Source organism: Argopecten irradians, chromosome 4 (assembly GCF_041381155.1).
Source record: "Argopecten irradians isolate NY chromosome 4, Ai_NY, whole genome shotgun sequence".
NCBI classification, from domain to species: Eukaryota; Metazoa; Mollusca; class Bivalvia; order Pectinida; family Pectinidae; genus Argopecten; species Argopecten irradians.
In genome coordinates, this window is record NC_091137.1 from 25777523 (window position 1) to 25801068 (window position 23546).

Genomic DNA, 23546 nt, shown 5'->3' on the forward strand with positions numbered 1-23546 from the left:
ATTTCTTACACTTTGTGGAGAGGTGAATTTTATCCTTTTTACTTCATTTTTTTAAATTTAATTCGCAGGTGCGACAACATTTTAAATGTTTGCTGTAAATCTTTTTAAGGGTCACTGAGATCAAAATGTTAATTACATGTACATGCAGGTTTTAGAAACAACAATTTGTTTTCTTTTGAACTGCAAAACTTAGAAAAAAAGTCATCAGAACCGTTTCTGTGAAGCGTTGAATTCTTAAATACGAGGTATTTTCTTATTCAAAATTTATGGGGTAGGGGTAACATATACATCTGTTCTGAGCAAAAATAACGAGTTGACTGTATGATAATATTATTTTCACAAAGAACACATAGGTTTTGTCAATTTTGCGAATATTTGTACATCGATAAATAATTTGAAAAATATTGCTTTCGTTCGTCGTGTGAATGCTCAAATCACAGTTTACGTCAAATAGGTATCTTGGATTCATAATAGCTCAAAATGAAGCACACCACCATATCCTTTTTATTACATTTTAAACTTTGTATGAATTCTTAATTCCAAGAATCTATAATAGAAAATAGTGAGTCATCAGAAAATTTTGACTTTTCACCAGATCTATAACTAGAACTTATTTTTTAAGCTGTCGTAGTGTCTGATATTATAGAAATCGCGTTTACTATCTTTAAATTACATCTAAGTACGTTTATCGTCGTTTGATTACCGGAGAAACTAAAGTTCTGCTCTATTAATAACTTAAAGATAATGCTAACGTTATGGAATTAATGTCTTCGTTGTGATCGCACAGGACCCACAGTTGTGTTAAAACAGGAATATTTTATTTGAATGACAATCAAAAGTAAATATATCAGAATTAAAACGGAACTCAGCAAAGTGTACAAATAAGCTGACATAGTCATTAAAGTGAATAGTCGGGCAAAGAAAACCAGTCCAAATGCGTTCAATGGCCTTCCAAAAGTTCTCACATATTAATACGACGGCCAAATTCTGCTTACGTTTCCCAGTTCTGACCATTAAAGTAAAGGAAAGTTGAAAGCATTGAAAGCGAGGCTGCGTGGAAATGTAACCACGGACATAATCAGCCGGGAGGACGTTTTAGGATTCCTACACTTTAAATTGATTTCTCGTCCGCAGACAGATTTTGGCGAGAGATTTTATTTTTCTATTTCATAAGAAATTATACTGGATACATTCACACCAGTTTTACCGACTTTAGCCATCCTTGCCCGACTGTTCACTTTAAACGTTGTAACAGACATGATAACATCATTAGAATAACACAATTCAAATATCTCAAAACCACAATTCTCCAAGGCGAGACTGAACGGCCTTATCTAAACAAACACTGAACAAATTGTTTGATATATATGAGCCGGGCACACATCCATATATGAGCCGGGCACACATCCATGTATTCAAAGGTGATGTAATTACATGTATCGTATGTCATGTTTTCAAATTATAATGACTTTTAATTTATGTCTTTGAAATTGAGTTATTCGTCCTCAAAGACGGTTTGATTTCTACGTTATCCATTCATCGATATGTTTGTTCAGTTGTTTAGTAAGTAAACATAATTTTTCAAACATTTCGCAATACTTTTGTTACTTTCGTGTCACACGCTAATTATATATAAGGATAGAGGTGTGAGAATTAAGGCAATTGTGCAGATCAATGACGTTTACTCGTTATTAAGATTATGATCATTCATTGGAACTAGTCTATTCTATTTATCTGTACTAGGTATATGGAAACCGAGAGCGATCCTACTATTATGAAAGTGCGAATACAGCACTAGCCAAATTTTTCGTACCAGTAAACGAAGTTATATTATTGGTGAAGGTACGTTAAACCCCTTAAACATAAACTTAAAGATGCTCTACCGCTGACAAATGGTGTTTTTTATCTTTCATCAACAGGAGCAGACGATTTAGTGTTTTTCTTCAGTTACAAAAGTTACCTACTTTAACCATTACCACCATTGAAAAGTTTGAGCTTCTTATTTTATTTCAAGTTAAAAATATAAAAAAAAACAATCAATTACATCCCGAAAAAATTCCGTGGCACTATATCCTATATGGAATGACGTACTGATTGCGCATGCACCAATGGCGAAACAAATCATTTCATATCATTTTTTGGTTTAATTAGATATATAATATATATATACGACTAAACACCAATTATTGCTCAAATGATGAATATCATTTATGCCCTGCCAACGGTGGAGCATCTTTAAACTAGCCAATATTTCTTATATCTTATAGTTACTGCATTAACTATCAGCAGCAAGATTGCTTGTGACTTCATTCCTGGGGTACCGGTTTATAGTTATAAATATATATCTTTCTTCCTTACAAACCAAAAGTATTTTAAAACTATGGTGAAGATAAGGTACGGAAGTATATTGACTAACATTAAAAAATATTTTTTTACGATAACGAAAATGTTTCATTTGGCGGCTGCCAGATACATTAGTGGCGTCCGCCAAATAAAATATTTTCGTTCTCCTGAAAAAATATGTTTGTATGTGAGCCTAAAACGCTTCCGCAATTAATCTTAAACTTAATCAGTATGTCAAATTACTCTGTCAGATTTCTTTTGTGGTTGCGAGCTTTTAAATTATGTCGTAGACAGAAATTCGATAAAATGATCTATCAAAACAATGTGTCAAAATTTTCGCAGTTACGACACATATAACTTAAATGTAAATTACATACGATAGGGTAAACGGGGCGTGACCAACCGTTGGGATAAAATTTAATCAACATTAATTATCATTATGTTTTCGAAATATTTTAAAATTTTTAAAATTCATATATAGTTTACTTTTCTTTGTTTTGTTTGTTTATTTAATCCAATTAACAGTTAGGGTCATGTAAGGACGGTCTCCCATGTATGCGATGAAATGCGTGTATGAAGTGAGTGTTTTGTTTTTACTTTTCGGCCTTGTTGTATTTTTTTTAAAAGAATTGTTTGTATGTAAATGATATTATTAGTATATATTTTTGAAATTCAGATCGGTTAATAAATTAGATATTATCTTCACTTATTTTCATGAATTGGTTAGTGAATGTTGTCACTCATAAAAAGGCGGTTTATAGTTTCTTTCGTCTTGACATTTTCCACAACACACTTTAACTAACTCCATTTTTTAAAATAGTGATTAAGCAGAAGTGATTAAAACTAGCGTTCCAATTACCGGTATCTACACAAGAGATTATGAGATCGATATGTCGTAATGGTTAAGATATCTGCCATTCTGCCATTGGACTTTCTTCCCCTTATAACACACGGCAGCGAATAATTCAACTGCTATAATTGACCAGAGATTTACATCTCTGAGATGACGTTATGTTTTGAAATACGGGTGAATAGCCAACTACAATGTAGTAGTACTGATGGTGCAATTCATTTAAACTACAGGTAAACTAGTAGTTCACTACACCCAGATAGGTGATCGACACCAAAACCCAAGTCTACCTGTGATTTTCACCTGTGAATGTCTTGACCGAAGGTCATCGTGTATCGTACGTCGTCATGCGCCGTCCGCAAGACTATTTATACAAAAACCTACTCCTCCTTAACCCCAAGGTGGATTACATCCATATTTGTTGTGAAATATCATTCAGGAAGGACAATAATATTCTATATAAACGAGTGAGGTCCGACCCCTAAGGGCAGAGGGGCGAGGTCCCAATGAGGAAATTTTCTGAATTTTAACTTTAAAATACTCCTCCTTCATATTTGGATGGATGGCAGCCGAATTTGTTTTAAAAAATTGTTGGAAAAGGACAATAACATTTTATATAAACGAGTAAGGTCCGACCCCTAGGGACAGAGGGGTGGGACTCAGAAGGGAGAACTTTGATGAAATTTGACTTAAAAATCCTACTTCTCCTTAACCCTTGAGTTGATTACATCCATATACAATGTGAGGTGTAAAAGAACATTTGGGAAGGACAATAATATTTTATATTAACGAGTTAAGTTAGGTCCGAGTCTTGGGGACAGAGGGGCGGAGCTCAGAAGATGGAACTTTGATGAAATTTGGGTTTTAAATCCTACCCGCTTTCTCTTGGATTAAATCTTATTTGATGCGAAACATGATTGGGGAAGGATGATCATATTTTATATAAACGAGTGAGTTCCTACCCCTGGGGACGGAAGGGCTGGCTCAGAAAGGGGAATTTTGATGAAATTTTGCTTCAAAATCCTACTTCTCATTAACCCTAGAGTGGAATACATCCATATTTTATGTAAAACATCATTGAGGAGGGACAATCATATTTTTTATAAACGAGTTAAGTCCGACCGCTCGGGACAGAAGGGCGAGATCCGAAGGGGTAATTTGACTGAAATTTGGCTTTAAAGTCATACTTCTCCTTTGAGTGATTAAAAGCCATTATTGCTGTGAAACATCAATGGCGGAAGACAATCATATTTTCTATAAATGAGCCAGATTTGAATTTTAGGGACAAAGGGGCGGGGCTCAGAATGGAAAACTTTGATGAAAGTTTGATTAAAATTCTTAATCCTCGTTAACCCTTGAGTGGAGTACAACCAGATTTGTCTTGAAACATCAGTAGGTGAGGACAATCATATTTTATAAGGATCGATATATGACCAATGGGTATAGAACGGCGGAGGTAATAAATGGGAGCTTTGCTGAAATTTGGCTTTAAAATCTGACTCCTCCTTAATCCTTGAATGGATTACAACCATATATGTCGTGGAACATCTGTAGAAAACAAATTATTCAAATGAAGACAATTTAACTTCACTGGAGTCATATAAGCTAAAATCTTTGAAACAAACCCTTGTGAATAACTAAGAAGTTTAGAGACTTGATATTTGGCCAACAGCATACTAGGATGAAGGGCTACCAAGTTTGTTCAACAAATGACCTTTAATATCTGAGAAACTTACATATTCAACTAAGGTGTTCCTTGTATTGCTTATATAAATTGTTAACCACTACTTTATACTGTGACTGTTGTTTTGTGCCATGAGTCAGATGACCGTTAAGGTCTATGGGTTTAAATTTTATATTAGATATAATAATTATTTTAAAATGTTTGCTTTATGCTATAGAATACAGAATTACATGAAGATTTTTTTCAACTACATCTTCTCGAAGAATTTAACGAAGTAACAATACCAATATCGACTTGAGAGTGACGTCACAATAGGAATATTGATGTGATCGGGTGGGGGTAAAGGTTAAGCCCCTCGACTTATACCTAGCCGGCATGGACGTGGAAAGGTCAGGGGGTACCTACCCGATCACGTGAGTTTCCTCACAAACTAAGACCCCTCGCGCGCATTCATCCGGGCCATTGAAAGGAATTTGCATGAGTTGTTTCGCAATCGATATAAAATAAATAAAGTTTATATTATAGAAATATTGACTCGGTGTTTCTTAACAAGTAAGCATCGAGTCGATATGCTAAATGACAGTGCATTAGCGAATGTGAAGAGTGGAACATTTCTAAATTTTATGAAATATGTATCAGAAACATATCAACGACTTACCAGGAGAGAAAATACCGTCCCCTGAAGAAAAGCCAGCGATTCCTAGCATTTTGTTTACAACATACTTCTCCATGACAGAAAACACAGGTGCTACTTCGTAGGTAAACCTAGAAATATAGATTTTGCAGGTAGTTGTGAAACCTATACATAATAATTACGACTTAAATAAAGCTTTTAATGAGAAAATAAGAAAGCATTCCACGAGAAAAAAAAAAATATATATATATCGTATTTTGTTAATTTGAATATGATGAAATTTCAACAATTTAGGGTGATATATTTATGTTTAAATTACATGTGCACATCAAATTAAAAAAAGCTAAAATTCCACAGTTCGGACAAATAGACCTTTCGAAAAAGAAAAACAACTTGCATGCTGGTATTGAGGGCATCGGTGAGCCATGCCCCTCCCATCGTATACTGGTCCATTCCACCATATAGTTGATTGAAGAACAAAGGATGACCTGCAGGAACAACAACATCTAAACAGATATATCATTCTACATTTTGGTCTGAAATTTTGCCCAACGAAATGACCTTTTAAACAGAAATGATATGACTAAAGATGTTAGAAGTTAATACCAAATGAGAATTTCCTTACCCGTCTTTACACTGTAACGAATGACATCTCGACAGATTTCTAGCAGTCTATCATCATCTGTGGGGTGCTCAAGCGACAAGTCCAAAGTATTTTCTAGATCCTCTGGAAGTTTGAATTCAATTATCTTTTCTTGTCGGTCACCTTGCCTTTCAAACACCTCCTTAAAAATATCCTCGACGATTCTGTTAAGAAAGCCCGAGTTTCCATTTGTCCGACCTGTTAAAAATCATGATAGTATGTTTGATCATTTATGGACGGCCACTCATGAATGAGATGTGTTGAGTGTTTGAAGTGCGTGTTTTCGAGACCTCAATATATATTCGTGTTTTGTTCTTGTAAAAGAGAAACTGTTGCCTTTTTATAGTAACCAGTCGCCAATTCCCTTTATGTTGAGCGCTCAGCAGCAGGAACAGAAACGGCGAGCACTCACCTGAATGCCCCAAAACGATCATGCAGTAGGGTAGCAGCTATTCTATTGCCCTACCTACAGGGTCGATGTATGATTTATTAAGTATCCACGCAATTAAAAAATCGTTCAATGCTTGAAGTTTTCGAAAAATGTGTGTATGCATTGTGTGGATACTTCAAAACTTAATGCCATCTTATATCAATTTTAAAGTGAATAGTCGGGAAAAGAAAACCAGTCTAAATGCGTTCATTGGCCTTCCAAAAGTTCTCACATAATAATATGACGGTCAAGTTCTGTTTACGTTTCCCAGTTCTGACCATTGAACTAAGAAAAGATGGAAACATTGAAAGCGAGGCTGCGTGGTAATGTAACCACGGACATAGTCAGCCGGGAGGACGTTTTAGGATTCCTATACTTTAAATTAATTTCTACGTACGCACACAGATTTTGACGAGAAAGTTTATTTTTCTATTCCATTAGAAATTATACTGGATACATTCACATCATTTTTACCGACTTTAGCCATCCTTGCCCGACTGTTCACTTTAAAAAACAATCTAAGCGGTCTTTAAAGATAGCCTTGGCACCGGTGAAACAGTAACAAGAGATCCCAGATGGATCTTGGTACCTACCAAAGAATGATCTTTTCTGACATATGATGGAGGATCTTTTCTCTGCTTTTCAACTATCAAAATCCAAGATGGCAGCCAGTCGGCCACCTTGTTCATCGATCAATCCCAAAATGCAATATGCACAACTAGGGTCCTGGGGGAACATACATATGAAATTTGAAAAAGATCCATTTAGTACTTTCTGAAAAACAGCGGTAACAAACTTTAACTATCAAAATCCAGGATGGCTGCCTGGCGGCCATCTAGTTGATCGATCGGTCCCATAAATGCAATATGCATAACTAGGGCCTTAGGGGAACCTACATGTACATATGAAATTTGAGAAAGATCCTTTCAGTACTTTCTGAGAAATAGCGGTAACAAGAATTGTTAACGGACGGACGGAATGACGACCACGGACGACAGGGGATTTTAATAGCCCACTATATGATGATGGTGGGCTAAGAAAATGAAAAAAAAATATAAAAAATTGTGATTTTGGAACGCATTGGATTTTGCGCAGACAGATAAGGTTTTAAAAGGTAAGGTTTTAAAAACCAACACTTCTCAATTCATACATTTCGGCTGGATTCGAAAAAAATGAAATATTTTTTTCAGGATGATGTTATGGTGGCCATTTAGGATTTCGGATCGACCCTAAAAGCAGCATTTATATTAGTTAAAGGGCACTGGTAGAACTTCAGAAGTCCCAAATGTTTTTTTTTCTTGAAATGACCTTTAAACTGTACAAGCAAATTCGTGGCCAAGGCCCCCGAGACGTTTAACTATGTCACCAACTGTCGAGAAAATCCGTTAATATTTGTGAGTTGTTAAACGAAAACAGTGGAAAATGCCTTGAACAAAGGGCAATAACTCCGCCAAATAAGTTCAGATGAAAGTGCCGAGCGAACGCATACGAGCCCTTGGCACATTTAGCCATGTGACTAAGCTACAAGAAAAATCGCTTGTACTTGTGGTAGTTATTACAAGTAAATGTCCCCCATTTCGATGAAAGCTGGGGATAAAAAAGTTTAATGACTGCGGACGAAGACGAAGCATGACAATCATATGTAATGTTGCCTTGTTTGTTTGGTTATTTAGGTATAAGGTCATATAGGGCTAAACTACAAGTCAGGCATCAATATCAGGATATAAACAATGACTGTGTCTAAAAGATAAGGATAAGAAAAAGGCAAGTACGAACTAAAACCCAAGTTGAAAATGTTGATTTTATAAAATAAGAGTTGCATGGGATCAAATAGTTTTGGCTAAAACACATGAGAAAAATCGTGTATAATGTTGATGAAACGTTGAAATGTTGAGGTAATACTGGCCCTCGTGTGAGATGATCTAATTAATATTCATCCTTTCATATACAGCTTTGACACGTGTTATGTTAAGCCTAGTTTGTGTTTACATGGAGCTGCACGCGGAAAGAGTACGTTTCAAGATTTTTACAATATGATTGTTTGTGAGTGTGCAATTTCATATAAAATCCTTTATCTAATAATACGAAGTGCTGAATATCAACATGTAAGTTCACCACAAGTCGGGAAATGAACAAGTCTTTATCCTTCGGGAACATATACATGCATTATTTGAAGTAATTTAGTATGTAAAATTATCAAACGGATTGAAATTACTACAAACTAATATGAATACTGTCAGATATAATTGATTGAAAAGGTGTTACATTATTACGAATTGAATTATTGATGAATTTAAATGTACATTTAACATGGAACATATACGTGCATCATTTAAAGTAATTTAGTATGTAAAATTATCAAACGGATTGAAATTACTACAAACTAATATGAATACTGTCAGAAATAATTGATTGAAAAGGTGTTACATTATTACGAATTGAATTATTGATGAATTTAAATGTACGTTCGGTATATTTGATCTCAAAAGATATAATTTTTAATTAAATTAGGGAAATAGTAACTTACGAAGGATTAAATTTTCAATAAAGGAAATTGAAAACTGGCAATGTAGCACCTGGTTAAGCATAGTGTGGGATTTTTGTATTTGTGTATGCTCTGATCTGTTATTTGACACTTGCTTTATTTAACGCAATATAACCTAACTCATTTAAAACTCCATTATATAAAACAGCAGTCAGTTATATTTTTGCGTTTTGATATCAGGGTCAGTCCTTGTGATAGTAATGTTATGCACGGCAACATCTTGGGTGATTGACAAAACGCGGAAATTGTTCCTTTCTCCATTCAGTCTGCATACGACAAGAAAAGTGGCTTGCTATCATATAGTATGAAAGCGGTTCACACAATACCTCATACTGCTATGCTGCATTCGTTGGTATTTTTTCTCGTATATTTCTTTATCAGTATTTAGAGAGGTTGGAGATTTGTAACTCATAATAACTTAATAAAATCATTGACCATCAAATAGTCCGAAACACACACGAACAAGTGATCCCAGAGGGATCTTGATGCCCGCAAAGAATGATTTATGCCTGACATTGGAATGAGGGATCTTTTTTCTGTTTGTCAAACTTCAACCACAAACTATATTATGGAATTTTAGAAGGATCTCTTCCGTAATAATCAGTAGCAAGATTCAACTATCAAAATCCAAGATGGCTACCTTGCGGAAATCTTGTTAACCGACAGCCTACGAATGAATTTTGAGACAAATCCCTAAAGCTTTTTCATAGATAGAGCGGCAACAAACTTCAGCTATCAAAATTTAAGATGGCGACCCGTCTGCCATTCTATTTACCTTTGTTTGTTTGCTTGAATAATTTACGTCCTATTACTGTAACAGCCATGGTCATGTAAGGACGGCCTCCCATGTATGCGGTGTGTTGCGTGTATGTTGTGCGAGGTGAGTGTTTTGGGAGACTGCGGTATATCCATGTTGTGTCTTCTTGTATAGTGGAACTGTTGTCCTTTTATATATAGGGATTGGATTTCGTTTTTATGTTAACCATGCTTGTATGGAGCAATTCCTCAAAGAATATAATCTATGAGGCGCGTTAGCGCCCCATATTGAATATATTCTTAGAGGAATTGCTCCGCTCCATACAAGCATGGTTAATATAAAAACGAAATCCAATCCCTATATTTACACTCACACGACTTTTTATTTATATTTTATGCACTAAAATCGTCATTTGAAAGTGACGTAATTATTCAATAAAAGTCGGTCAAAAGTGGGAGGAGCTTACTCAATTGAACAGCGAATGATGACGCTTCACGTAAGGTAGAATTATTCATCCGCGACGACAAAAAAGTTCAATATTTTAGTGTAAAACAAACATGACAAACAAAGTAAATTTCAGAGATAATTTTATATAATCAGATCAGAACTTTAAATATATATTCAATTTTGCTAAAAGAAATTATATAGCGTAATAACATAAAGAATTTGTACACGGCCACATGTGTGAACTCGGTGACCGTTATTGTGCAGCGAGGCGAAGCTGACGCACGCTTACACACTTGAATTTGCCGAAGTTGTCAAAACACCGAGTGCAATGTGTTTGAGATGTCGTCTGACGTGACGATATTACATCCTTGGGAGCCATGTGATTATATAATCTACGCTTAGATCCATATCGCCATCGATAGATGAAACAAATTCACTTGTGACCGATGAATACAATGTATTTTTGGCGACGCGTAACTGTCAACACGTGGATTATTAGCGGTGCATGTTTTATAATACACATGATTAAATTCTCAAAGAACAAAGACAAGAGGGTATGTTTATAACTGACCGATCGTAGGACGAACATAGGCACAGAGGTAATGTTTACATTTGACACCCATCATTTTTAACAAAAATGAAAGCACGTCCCCCCTGTCGGGATATTTTTCCGTTTCTTTATACAATTGTTAATTTAAAAATTGTTTGAATCATATATAAATATAAAATATGTATATATTGTTTACATTTTTCCAAAATTCTATGAAAAACAACAATATACACGTAATGTTGCGTCAAAATGTAAACAAAGCCATGTGTTTCTTTTTTAAAAAAAGTAGTCCTTTTACGTTGCACAGAACATTTTCATACGCAAGTTCAAAGTTCAATGTTACCATGCAGTTATGGTAAACAAAATCGGCTAGTATTAGCGTATATTGACCAAGCCTAGCAAGTGTAAATATAGTGCTATATCACTGAAGCATGCCGCTGAAGACACCAAGCAACACACCCCACCCGATCACATTATACCGACAATGGGCAAACCAGTCGTCCTTCTTCCGGTATGCTGAGCGCTAAGCGGGAGCAGAAACTACCATTTTTATAGACTTTGGTGTGTCTCGGCCAGGGGACAGAACCATGAGCCTTCCTCACAAGGGCGAACGCTCAACTCAAGGTCAAAAGTTAGGCGGAGCCAAGGGAGGCATTAGGAAAGATAAAGTCAGTTAGGAAGAAGAGAAATTATACGATTCCAAATTTAGTCGCCTTTTACGATCATGCAATAGGGGCAGCAGGTACAATTCTTACGCCCTACAAATTGACCAATCGGTCCCAAAATGCAATATTCACAACTAGGGTCATTCATATGAAATTTGAGAAGGATCTCTTCGGTACTTTCTTAGAAATAGCGGAAACAATCTTTAACTATCAAAATCAAAGACGGTGGCCTGTCGGCCATCTTATTAACATATTGGTTCCAATGCGATGTTAACAATTTGAAAATGATCCCTTAAACTCTTTCTAGCAGTAACAAGACCACGGACAAAACGTGATTTGAATAGCCTACCATCATCACTATTTAAATATCAAACAAAACAAGCCACCCGATCACCTTACGTAACCAGGTTCATTGGAGTACTTCCTCCCTTGTACGCATGTTTGAATGTGTAGGAAGGTTGCAGTATATTCATGTTGTGTTTCCGTGTAATGGTGGAACTTTTGCCCTTTCTATAGTGCTATCTCACCACCACATACCACCGAAATCACCAAATAATCATTCACCACTCGTCATTACATGAACCTGGTCGTTAATAGGACGTACACATAATAAACCAAGCATTTAAAGATGCTCCACCGCTGATAAATGGTATTTTTTTTCACTATAAAAAACAGGAGCAAACGATTTTGTATTTTCTTCAGTTTCAAAGTTACTTACTCTTCAGTTACTTACTTTACTAATTTTACTTCAATTTAGAAAATAATTAAATGCATCCCGAAAAAATTCCGTGTCACTATATCCTATATTGAATAAAGTACTGATTGCGCATGCACCAATAGCAAAATATATTATTATTATATATATATATATTTGTGTCATTAAGAAATACATATACAATATTAAACACCAATTATAGTTCAAATGTGATGAGTATCATTTGATTTATGCTCTGTCGGCGGTGGAGCATCTTTAAATTAATTGTAAATACATACTGTGAGAAGGTATATATGAATTTAATACCTGTTTAATTCCATTTTGGTTGATCAATATGATTCGATCATGATAGATGAAAGTTGAACTGTTCTGCCGTTATTATATTTGACAGATTCAAAATTATGTTTGTTTCTTTTGACAATGGCATTTTATGACTTGGAATATTGATACAGGAAAACGACATCTGGTAGTACATATTAATGAATACCGGTAATAGGCAAATATCTAATTAGTAATTTTTTCAATATCCTTGAAATTTTCCACATAAGGATATTAGTATATCTTGCTTTAATTAATTATGTCAAAATAAGTATAATTAATGATTTTTTTAAATAAAGTTTATTTGTTTGATTAATTAACGTCCTATTAACAGCTAAGGTCATGTAAGGACGGCCTCCAATGTATGCGGTGTATTGCATGTATACAGTGCGAAGTTCGTGTTTTGGGAGACTGCTGTATTTTCGTGTTGTATTTTCTTGTATAATGGAACTATTGTCCTTTCTATATCATGTCGGCGAAGACTACTGACAACGAGCGAACCAGTAATTGCACTTTCGGTATGCTAAGCACTTAGCAGGACCAGAAACTACAAGTTTTAAAGACTTTGGTATGTCTTGACCAGGGGACAGAACCCAGAGCCTATCTAACATGGGCGAGCTTTCAACAAAAGGCCAAAAGTAAGGCGGTGTCAAGGAAGACGTTAGAAAGAATATAGTCAATAAGGAAGGAGAGAAAAGATTATATCCTTAATTTAGTCGCCTTTTACGATCATGCAATAGGGGCAGCTTTTACAATTCTAACACCCTAACTGCAGGGAAGAATAAGTTCACAGCATGGAGATTCGAATATACAAATATATATAACATGAGTGAGAGATAATACAAAAAATATCAAATCTTGCAAAAAGAAAACCTGTATTGTCAAATGGTGTAATAAAGCCTTAAACTTAGGATATATTTGTTTGTTTGATTAATTAACGTCCTATTAACAGCTATGGTCATGTAAGGACGGCCTCCCGTGTATTCAGCGTGTTGCGTCTATGTTGTGCGGATGTAATTTTGTGCAATCTTACCAGTGTCCGCGTACGTATTTTTTAAGCTAGATCGTGTTAACATATTCCATAATAGATTATGTTTATTATTGTCGTAACATGGAAAAGGGCAACAGTTCCCACTATACAAGAAGACACAACATGGATATACCGCAGTCTCCCAAAAAACGCATCCCGCACAACATACACGCAACGCACCGCATACATGGGAGGCCGTCCTTACATGACCATAGCTGTTAATAGGACGTTAATTAATCAAACAAACAAACAAGCAAAAATCGTAAGATGGTGGCACTTTTTAGATTTGTCAATGAAAGTATTCTCTAGCGATATTAATATGAGTACTAATATTTGCATAGTAAATATGGACTACATTGTATATTTACATATTGCAAATTCGACTGCAAACTAATTCAGAACTATTTTAATATAATAAGTTTTTGTCAGATTTCCATCGTTTAATCATTACCCTTGCAGGTAGGGCGTTAAAATTGTACCTGCCACTTCGGTTACATGATCGTAAAAGGCAATTAAATTTTGGATATTTTCTTTTCTCTTTTTCTTTCCTCCAAAAATATACAAACATCCGCACAATACACATCGCAGGGGAGCTTGTCTTTAAATAGCTGCAATATTGTAGCTCAAAAAACTTTTAGACAGATAATGATGTCGTCTTTAGAGCTACAATTATTTTTTTTACAAATACATATGAAGGCCTTTCTGAAGAGAATTTATACCGGAAGTCTTCAAATTATGAATTTGATGTCTTGTGAGCGGTACGGTAGATATCAAGAATGGTAGTTATGTTTGTTTAGGATAACATCATTATGTAAATGCTTGTATACGCATAAATTAATCGGAAACCTACCACAAAGTATAGAAAATTGTGCCCGAGTGATTTTCGGAGGCGCTGCTCCACCACCACACATAGGGACCAATTCGTACCCGGCCGAAAGGTATAGTAGGCCGGGTACGTATATTCGTTCTAGTCTTAAAATAGCACTGCTTGTTAATGGGTCTTAAATAAAACAACGTACCCACCAACAATTTCTTTTTCAGTGACACATTCACATCAGTAACCTAAAGTTGAAAGCGCTATGAAATAAACTTACCTTATTCAATATCGTTCTGCATCCTGCTTTTATATTTATAGCGATGACCATGTGTTTCTTATCAAGTTAATGTGTTGCATATTTAGCCAAGACGTATGGTAATCAATATTATGTAAATTAAGTAATGATGATGTAAAGAGGACAGAAATTGGAAACATTAATGACTAAATCAAGAGTGCCATTTATACGAGTACTGCCCCGGGACATTTTTAGAATGTAAAAATATGTAATACATTCAGATATCAAGAAACATCAACGATATCAAATTGTAGTTGATAGATATAGATACAAATTTTATTAACACAACATCTGAAAAATACGTAATCAGAGAGCATGTTTCGTATTCAAATATGAAATATGTTACGTATATAATGTAATGTGTAAACTATCGTACAATATTAGATGAGGAGAAATAGGTCTGAACTGAACTGAATCTTGTCTACAATATATGCGTATATGCGAATGTGTGATTTTTTGCTATTTTTCGATAACTTAAATTCCAGATTGGCGCCATATGACCCCATGGGACATTAGTTGTCAATGGCAACAAGCATAAAATAAAACTACACATCATACCGGTCCCGGTCCTAAAAACATGTTTCGAAAAACTGCCAGAGGGGTACATGGGAACCTATTTCTCCTTCCACTATATTTGTCATTATACATCACATTATAAAGAATATATAGATATAAACATATTTATCTTACCCTGGCACGTGGGATTATGCAAATTACCTTTGATATGTAAGCGTCTAAACTTAACCTAATTTTCCCAGTCTGACGGATTGTAAAGAGAAGTATTCCACTTTTGGTCCAAACTTGGTATACTTATCTTTCCAACGTGTATCTGCTGTGTGAGGAGTATCACACACCATGATCATCATCTCACTGTGCAACACGTTTTATTGCACTGTGCGGATTTTAACATATCCGAGATAAATACGTTGATGTAATGTATGCGACTTGTTTGATAGACGAGGTGGGCTCTGTGTTCTGTCCCCTGGCCAAGACACACCAAAGTCTACAAAAGTGGTAGTTTCTGCTCCAGCATACCGGTAGTAGGACGACTGCTTCGCCCGTTGTCATTATAATGTGTGACCGGGTGGGTATGTTGCTTGGTGTCCTCGGCGGCATGCTTTAGTGAAACAGCACTATTAGAATGGAAAGAGTTCCACTATACAAGAAGACACAACACGAATATATCTCACAAAAAAAACGCAACTCGTACTTCACACACGCTAAACACTGCATATATCTTAGGCCGTCCTAACATGACCCTAGCTGTTAATAGGACGTTAAAATAGTCAAACTAATAAACAAACGATATCGAACATGCAGATATCTACACGCTGTAACATATTGGTCAAATGCGTGTGCGTCCTTAAATGACCCGGGCTCTTAAAGTCCCAATATCCGTATCTGTCTGGGTTTTTCGTGATTTAGAAGAAATTTTAACATACATTCCCGTTGTTAATCATGCAGAGATAGGACTTAATGTAAGTCAAGATGAGCGATAATTATTTTCTAAATTTTCTTTTTCAATAAAAAATTCAAATATTGACCACAGCAAAGTGGATCCCACTTTTCAAACAAGCCGAACTTAAACGACGTTGTAACGTTGTTACCGAAAACACAATGTGACTTCCGTAACTACATAACGTCTTATGAACTCTTCGATTGGGCAACGATCTTTAATTCTATGGCGACAAGTTTAAAATGAAGGCATGCTTACCGGCATCGAGTTTCAGCAAAAGCTGTATCAAAGTTATTAGGAAATGATAATCAATATTCTTTGATATAACTTAATTTTAACTACATCTATAAATACAAGAAATATCGAAGTCGAATCTAACTTGACTTTTTGCTGACCTAAATATGACAATAATCAGTGTTCTCTCTTAACGACTTTTTCCCTGCTGGTCCTAAGGACCGGCTAACCCTAAGAGTTATATGGCCCTGACTGGAAGAGATTGGCCCTCACAAAATTGCAATTAGTCCTTTTAGGTTACATAATTGTTAGCAAATTAATAATTTCATATTAATAACTTCATATTAAAAAAATATATCTATCAGAACTCGATTTGATCTTCAATCTTACACAATTGTACTGCTGCTTTTTTCTGAACAATAAAAACTTTGGCCTATAAAGATTATATTAGTGTAATTTACACTAAATGTAAGGTACTTTTGGAAGTGAAAATGTGGAAAAATACTTTTACCAGTGTAATAAAGGATTGGTAAAGAACGATATCAATGAAGTCCCTAAAGTGAAGATTTATTTGCAAATCATGAAGAAACAATCATTTTTTACATGCACCATGTTTGTTTACGCTTATGGGCAACATAACAGTCTTAAATCTATGCGTAAAGTGAAGAGAAGCAGTACGCACATGTCTGTTTTCTGATATAAAGTACCAAATATTCATGGAGCTAGATGCCATTCTTTAAGCTACCAGAAGTAACACTACAGTTTGTGCGTACTGCAGTAGATTTCTTTCAAGTATGGATATCTTTGTATTATGCATCCTAAATAAGACAAAAAATAAATACGCTAGATTGGATATTTGTACATGTCCGATGTCATCATTTAAATGACAGTGAAATAATTAGGTTTAGGGAGTAAACAACAACACAATCAACTATACATGTATATCCTCTATATTGACAAACAAGTTGCCGGTCAAAGGACCAGCTACATGTACTTGATAAAAATTGTCTGTCCGTCTATAAAGAATGCCGATCACGGGCAGACGGACAGGCATTAATATCGAACGGTGACAGTTATCTTATAACTAAATTAAACCAAAATATTATTAATTGAAAGTGGTCTACTACATTGTATATCCCCGTCACTCTTGTTTGTTTGATTGAATTATAGTCCTATTAACAGCCAGGGTCATGTAATAACAGCCGCCAATGTATGCGTTGTGTTGCGTGTATGGATTTGCGGGTGTGTGTTTTGGAAGGCTGCGGTATATTCAAGACATACAAAAGAAAAACGATTTTAAAAATCCAAGTCCTCATATAAGACGTTTCAAAGCCGAGGTAATAGTCAGTTCGATATGCTGACATGATAGATCAATCCTAACGTGATCTGTGATGAAATGTTATCAAGGATATGTATTTCGAAGCTAATATGCAGCTAACGATCGGTTATTTCGGAACAGAGCAATTTTGGAACATTCTATTTTTCTTATATAATAAAAGTTTTTGGAACTTATCATAAATAAGGTCATACCAGACCACATCCTTGGGGAAAAGGGAACATAGTTTGTATCAATTTTGGTTATGACCCCCCAGGGGCAGGAGGGGCGGGGTCCAATAGGGAAATAGAGGTAAATCCTTTTAATCGCTACTAGTCATAGCGTTTTGCATATATTTTAACTAAATTTGACCAGAAACATCCTTGGGGAGTGGGAACAGAATTTGTATAAATTTTGGCTCTGACCCCTGAGCAGAAGGTATAGGGCCCAACATGGAGTTTGGAGGTAAATCTTTAAATTCCTTCAGAAAAGAAACAATGATCCTGTATCCACAACATTACTTGGCATTACAAACCGGTGAACGATACAGACCCTCTGGGCCTCTAATATGACTGTGGATTTTAATAGGACACTGATTAATCCAACAAACAAAGAAATCTGTTCACATTAGTAGACAGGTGTATGTATTTGGAGATTATACATGTAAGGTCGCGTATCGATGAATTTGATACACATACATGGTAGATACTATCATCATTGATTTTATATCCGTAATGTATCATGTTACATGATTTGTTTCATTCTTGTTTATATAATTATACCAGTGGCGTAGGAAGTTGAAACGTAATGGGGGGGGGGGGGTCTCAATATTTTGTAACACCTCCCCCCCCCGTGCCCCGCACCCATCAAAGGACATTAATTCAACACACAACCATATATACTTTATATACGTTTTTTCATATATCATTATATAATCCTTGTTTATATATATCTATAAACAGTGGCGTCGCTAAAAGGAAATTGATGAAAGCGCAAATTGGCCAAATTGGCGTCCGAGCCCGGCGCCCGGGAAAATATTACGATTTAGAATGGCCGAGATGAGTTTTCCGATGCATTTTGATGAATTTGAGAGTGACCGATGGCGCGAGATTTTGGTATTTAGGGGTTTCGGGGTCACCCCGGGTAAAATATTACGATTTAGAATGGCTCTAATGAGTATTACAATGTATTTTAATGATTTTAAATCGTTTTAACATGGGAATTGTTCGATTAAAGTTACGTGCATTTTGAAATGATAATTGTGAATGTTGTCATATCATTATGCAACCCTTCTCGATCTGAACAAACTGGCTTCACACCATCAGCACATTGTTGTGTAAATCAAAATAATAATGAATTAATTGTCGTGCTTAACAAACGACTCTCATTGTTTTAACCATTGTTTTAAATAGTAGAATCCCTTGATGGACATTTTAAGAAAGTTTCAGTCGGCGAAAAGGGGGGGGGGGGGGGGGGGGGCCAAAAAGACATGCAATTGCCCCCTGCTTCCTACACCCCTGATACATGTGCACGTGTGTGACAATGTGTATGCACATGCATCGGACTCGCAGTTACCTAAACAATAATACGATCTCCAAATATCTATATTCCTTTGAAAGGGTTATTGTGAAACGTCACTGGTGGATGATAATCCTCATCCGGTTTAGCTGCTAGCTTGATAACAATTAAATGCATATCCAATGTTGCACATTTTACTTTGCATAATGGCCTCAATTCTGTAGTATATACTGAAAATAAATCCGATCGTAAAAGACGACTAAATTCGGGATAAAATATTTTCTCTTCTTCCTGACGTCTCCCTTGACACCGCTTCAGTTGATTCACAATCCGTTTTGTACAAATGCTTATTCTCTGTGTTTAGTGTCTGACAACATTCCAGTAGGATTCTATTGACCTTAATTCTTCTTGTATTACCGTTCAAATGCAATTTCCTACATGAACTGAAAACGATATGTCGTTTCAGCGCGCATGGCTGTGGTTTGCTTTACATGGATCTGATGATTAGTTACAGTATAATATAACTAATTGACCAGCCAGAGTGTTCATAGACTATTTAAACGTGTTAGGGGTCTAGATAAAACACTTTAAAAAAACCTATGCTACTTTGTACTATACACTTAACGGTTGGAAAGTATCCCCCACACAAAACGTTAAACTCAACTAGCTTTGGTGGCTAAGAAATCACATTTTCTTCATAAAAACAAAAAATGGTTACTACCTTTGGGAAGAGCACATGGTATCCCGTTTCCACAATTGAAATGTATTTGATCACGATTAATATTTGTTTAGATCAAGAAGGCTCTGGAGTGTGTCTCGCCAGTTTTAAACTTGTACTTTCTGGTCCTGTGTGCTCAGCATAAAGGGAGTGGGACGACTGGCTTGCCCATAGTCAGTATAATGGCGGCATGCTTCAGTAAGCAATCTCATTGGGAAGGAATCAACACGGTTATACTGCAAATGCATACATGAATAAGCGATCGGTTTGAAGCATTATAGAATGAGTTTATAATTTGAAATGTTCAACAATATCACAGTAAATGTGCTTATATAAATGTATATTCTATACATTTTGAAATCATTAAACCAATTGTGTGATATAATCACATCAGTTTTATAAATAAACATTATAAATCGTACACCATCCGTTGTCAGTATCGTTCCGCATGCTATATGTATCAAAGATCGTCGGATTCGATTCGTTTAAGTAAGAATCAACAGCCCGCTTTATGATGTTTAAAGATTTTCAACAATTTAGTTACTAAATATTTGAAATCCCGTTTCGAAATTTGTTGTATTCAGCATTTCTTAGCATTAATGTTAAAAATATTTACAAAATAACTTACGTTGCGGAACTGTTTTGTACATATATATGAAATATACATTTGTATTTGTATTTGTTGCATATGCAATTAAAAACGTAACATAATTTGGCACATGTCCCATCTGCTCATCTAATATACATCAATATTGTGCCATTTCATATTAATATAAATGTACTAGATCGTTGAAGTTGTAATTACTTGCCAACTTCGATAATCCTGACGTTTCACCATTAGCGTCAGTGATGCGTACTATATTAATGAAACTGGTGTAGGGTTAAATAACGGCCAGGTCATGTAAGAACGGCCTCCCATGTATCAGATGTGTTATAGCTCTCTTCTTTATAGAAACTACTGAAGCATGCTGCCGAAGACACCACGCAACATGACCCACCCGGTCACATAACCGACAATTAGGAGGAAGAGAAAAGATAACATCATAAATTTAGTCGCCACTTACGGTATCGTGCGATATTTTACTTATCTAGATCACAGGCGTTTGGCTTTCTAGACATTTTCTCTCTCTATATATGTATTACTGTGTCAAGGTCTATAACCTCGGCCGGCCATATAACACTACCAAATTTCAAAAAGTATGAATTTTAACAAACCGTACAAAATGTGAAAGTGGGAGTACTCTAACTCGAGAGCAAGATAATGCAGTGGTTTTTGAGCTACCCATTAGAGCCCTGGCGTTTTCATCGGAGGACACCGCAGTGTCCAACCAGTTGAAATCTGTCTGTTTTCCAATGTTTCTGGATACCTAAGTGGCATTCATATGGCGTGATATATTTGTATCATATGCCAAGTTGCGGTAAGTTTAATATGAATGAACATTTTTGTTGAAAATTGAGTAGTGTAGTCCCATAGGCCGGATGGCCCACATTTTATACGGTTTGTTGACCTTGGACTCAGTATTTTATTTTTAGAAGAAAAAAAATTGTCTAGTAACATACAGCCATACTCCTGTGTCCGGTCGAGTTTATGAGAATACCTTCAAAAGAAAATTACTTTCGCAGAAATAAAACGACAGTAGATATCTGAACTGGTTGCAAAAGAATCCTCTTACGGAGGTTAACAGTGGTTTGACTGAAATTTTGTATTAAAAGTCTGACAACTTTTTTTTTACTTAGGCTTTAAAATATTACATTGATTTTACCTACATAGGTTCTCTAAGAGGGTCTGGTATGGACAATAGACATATGACAAAAACGGAATCAGCGGTTAATATCGAATCGTAATTGCAAGTCAATCAGCTGTGTATCCTATGTTTGAAAGCATATCAATACCCGTGTTTAATAACGACCTAGTCAAAGCTGATACCTTACATGAGCTTAATATTGTTGAATAAAAACGGAGTTTGGAACAAAATTTGTAAATACATTGTACATTGGAACACATAGAAAAATACATTCATCTACACAATTTAATATACGACAAGATATAATAGAACGGTTGTGATATCAATTTTTTCAAAAAATGTTTTTATGTTTTATGCCATTCAAAATTGTTGATGACGCCTTTCCAAAAAAAGTTTTTAAAGTGCAATTTTATTTTGAGGTGCTCAATGTAAACCTTGTGAATTTCATTTCATCAACATCAAAAATTAAATTTATCCAATATGTAATATTTTATTTATGATCTTATATATCCGGTTCTGTAGTAAGATATGAAAAAAATTGCATGCTTGTGATTGGTTTGATGCTTTTAGGAAATAGATGGATTTGCACAGATGGAATGTTAATTTCCACAAAATGTATATTTACTTAATGCAATTATTAAAGATAAACATACCTTCGTCTGTATCTGTCTGCATCATTGTGTTATTGTTGCCCGATCCAGAAGCACTTATAAATGTCAATGATATCGGTAGTGAGACGCTGTTCTTACTGATGACAAAGCTGACACCGATAAATGGCTTTTCACGGATAACCTCGCCGGATTGTGACACCGCATCATTCGTGGTATAATGTAAGTTGGTCCTCAGATTTCCGTATAGGTAAGGCACGTTGTCTTCCTTAAGTTATGACTGGGGACGTATTTTTAGTTTCGTTGACAAAATTTGAACCAACTCAAAAATTTGTGCTACAGGTTCTAACAAACCGTGGTATGTCCTTTATCTTAATCGAATTTTGGTGTATGTTCTGACTGAATTGGTGTTACTCTACTACTACACTACTTTAACTAGCCACCTATCACACCCCGTTATTTAAAAACGTACCGTAAACGAAGTCATAAACAACGCGGTTGGTTTGACGATGTTGGTTAACTACCGCGTTAGTACAACGGGTGCTTGCAGCTACGTTATTGGTTGAAGAACAATAGCGTGTTTGGTGCGGATTTGTCAAGACACAACATGCAACACGATTCAGTTACGATGACTTTACGGTTACTAGGTCGGAATTCAATCAATGATTGAGTCTAGGTTGATTAACGTAAAAAAGTACTTAACAGTCAGTGATAAAATACAGAATATTTAGGATTCTACAAACGTTACCCAATTTAATACTGTCACAAGATGGCAAGTACAAACTAACATGATACCTAAAAGGCCTCGGTATTTATAGTGGGCCCATGTTGTGATGATGTCATGGCGTAGAGATGACCAATAAACACATAAATACATTGATTGCAGTTAAAATGTTCGAGTCGAAAAAAAGTGACTGGAAGGCAGAGAAAAGGACTGGCTTTTCTGAAGACTCTTCCGTGGTATTTGTTCTTTTAGATTCAATGTTAAATATACATTTTTTATAATAGGTATATGTCGTTTATCCAAGGGCTATGAAGTACAAGGTATTGTGCCGACATCTTTATGATCAGAAACTTTAATTTTGCTATTACACTTACTTGGCTACAAGATTTTTATGTGGAATGATCAAATGCGAACCATAAGATCAAATCAGATGTTATGATTCAAAATTATGCAGATGTGGGCTTAAGATGATTGACTTGTATGCTTTCATTCATTCATTAAAGTT

General features: G+C 35.5%; 1 protein-coding gene across 1 annotated transcript in view; it reads right to left on the bottom strand.

Annotated features, from left to right (window-relative positions):
• Positions 1–22458, bottom strand: part of LOC138321102 (cysteine sulfinic acid decarboxylase-like) — a 42482-nt gene extending 20024 nt beyond the window's left edge. Inside the window, exons 1-4 of the mRNA XM_069264521.1 lie at positions 22363–22458; positions 6137–6352; positions 5909–5999; positions 5536–5642 (exon numbers count right to left, since the gene is read on the bottom strand). Of these exons, the coding sequence (XP_069120622.1) occupies positions 5536–5642; positions 5909–5999; positions 6137–6352; positions 22363–22387 (439 nt within the window). The 5' untranslated portion in view covers positions 22388–22458. The remainder of the gene's footprint in view (positions 1–5535; positions 5643–5908; positions 6000–6136; positions 6353–22362) is intronic.
• Between the last annotated feature and the right edge of the window lie 1088 nt (positions 22459–23546).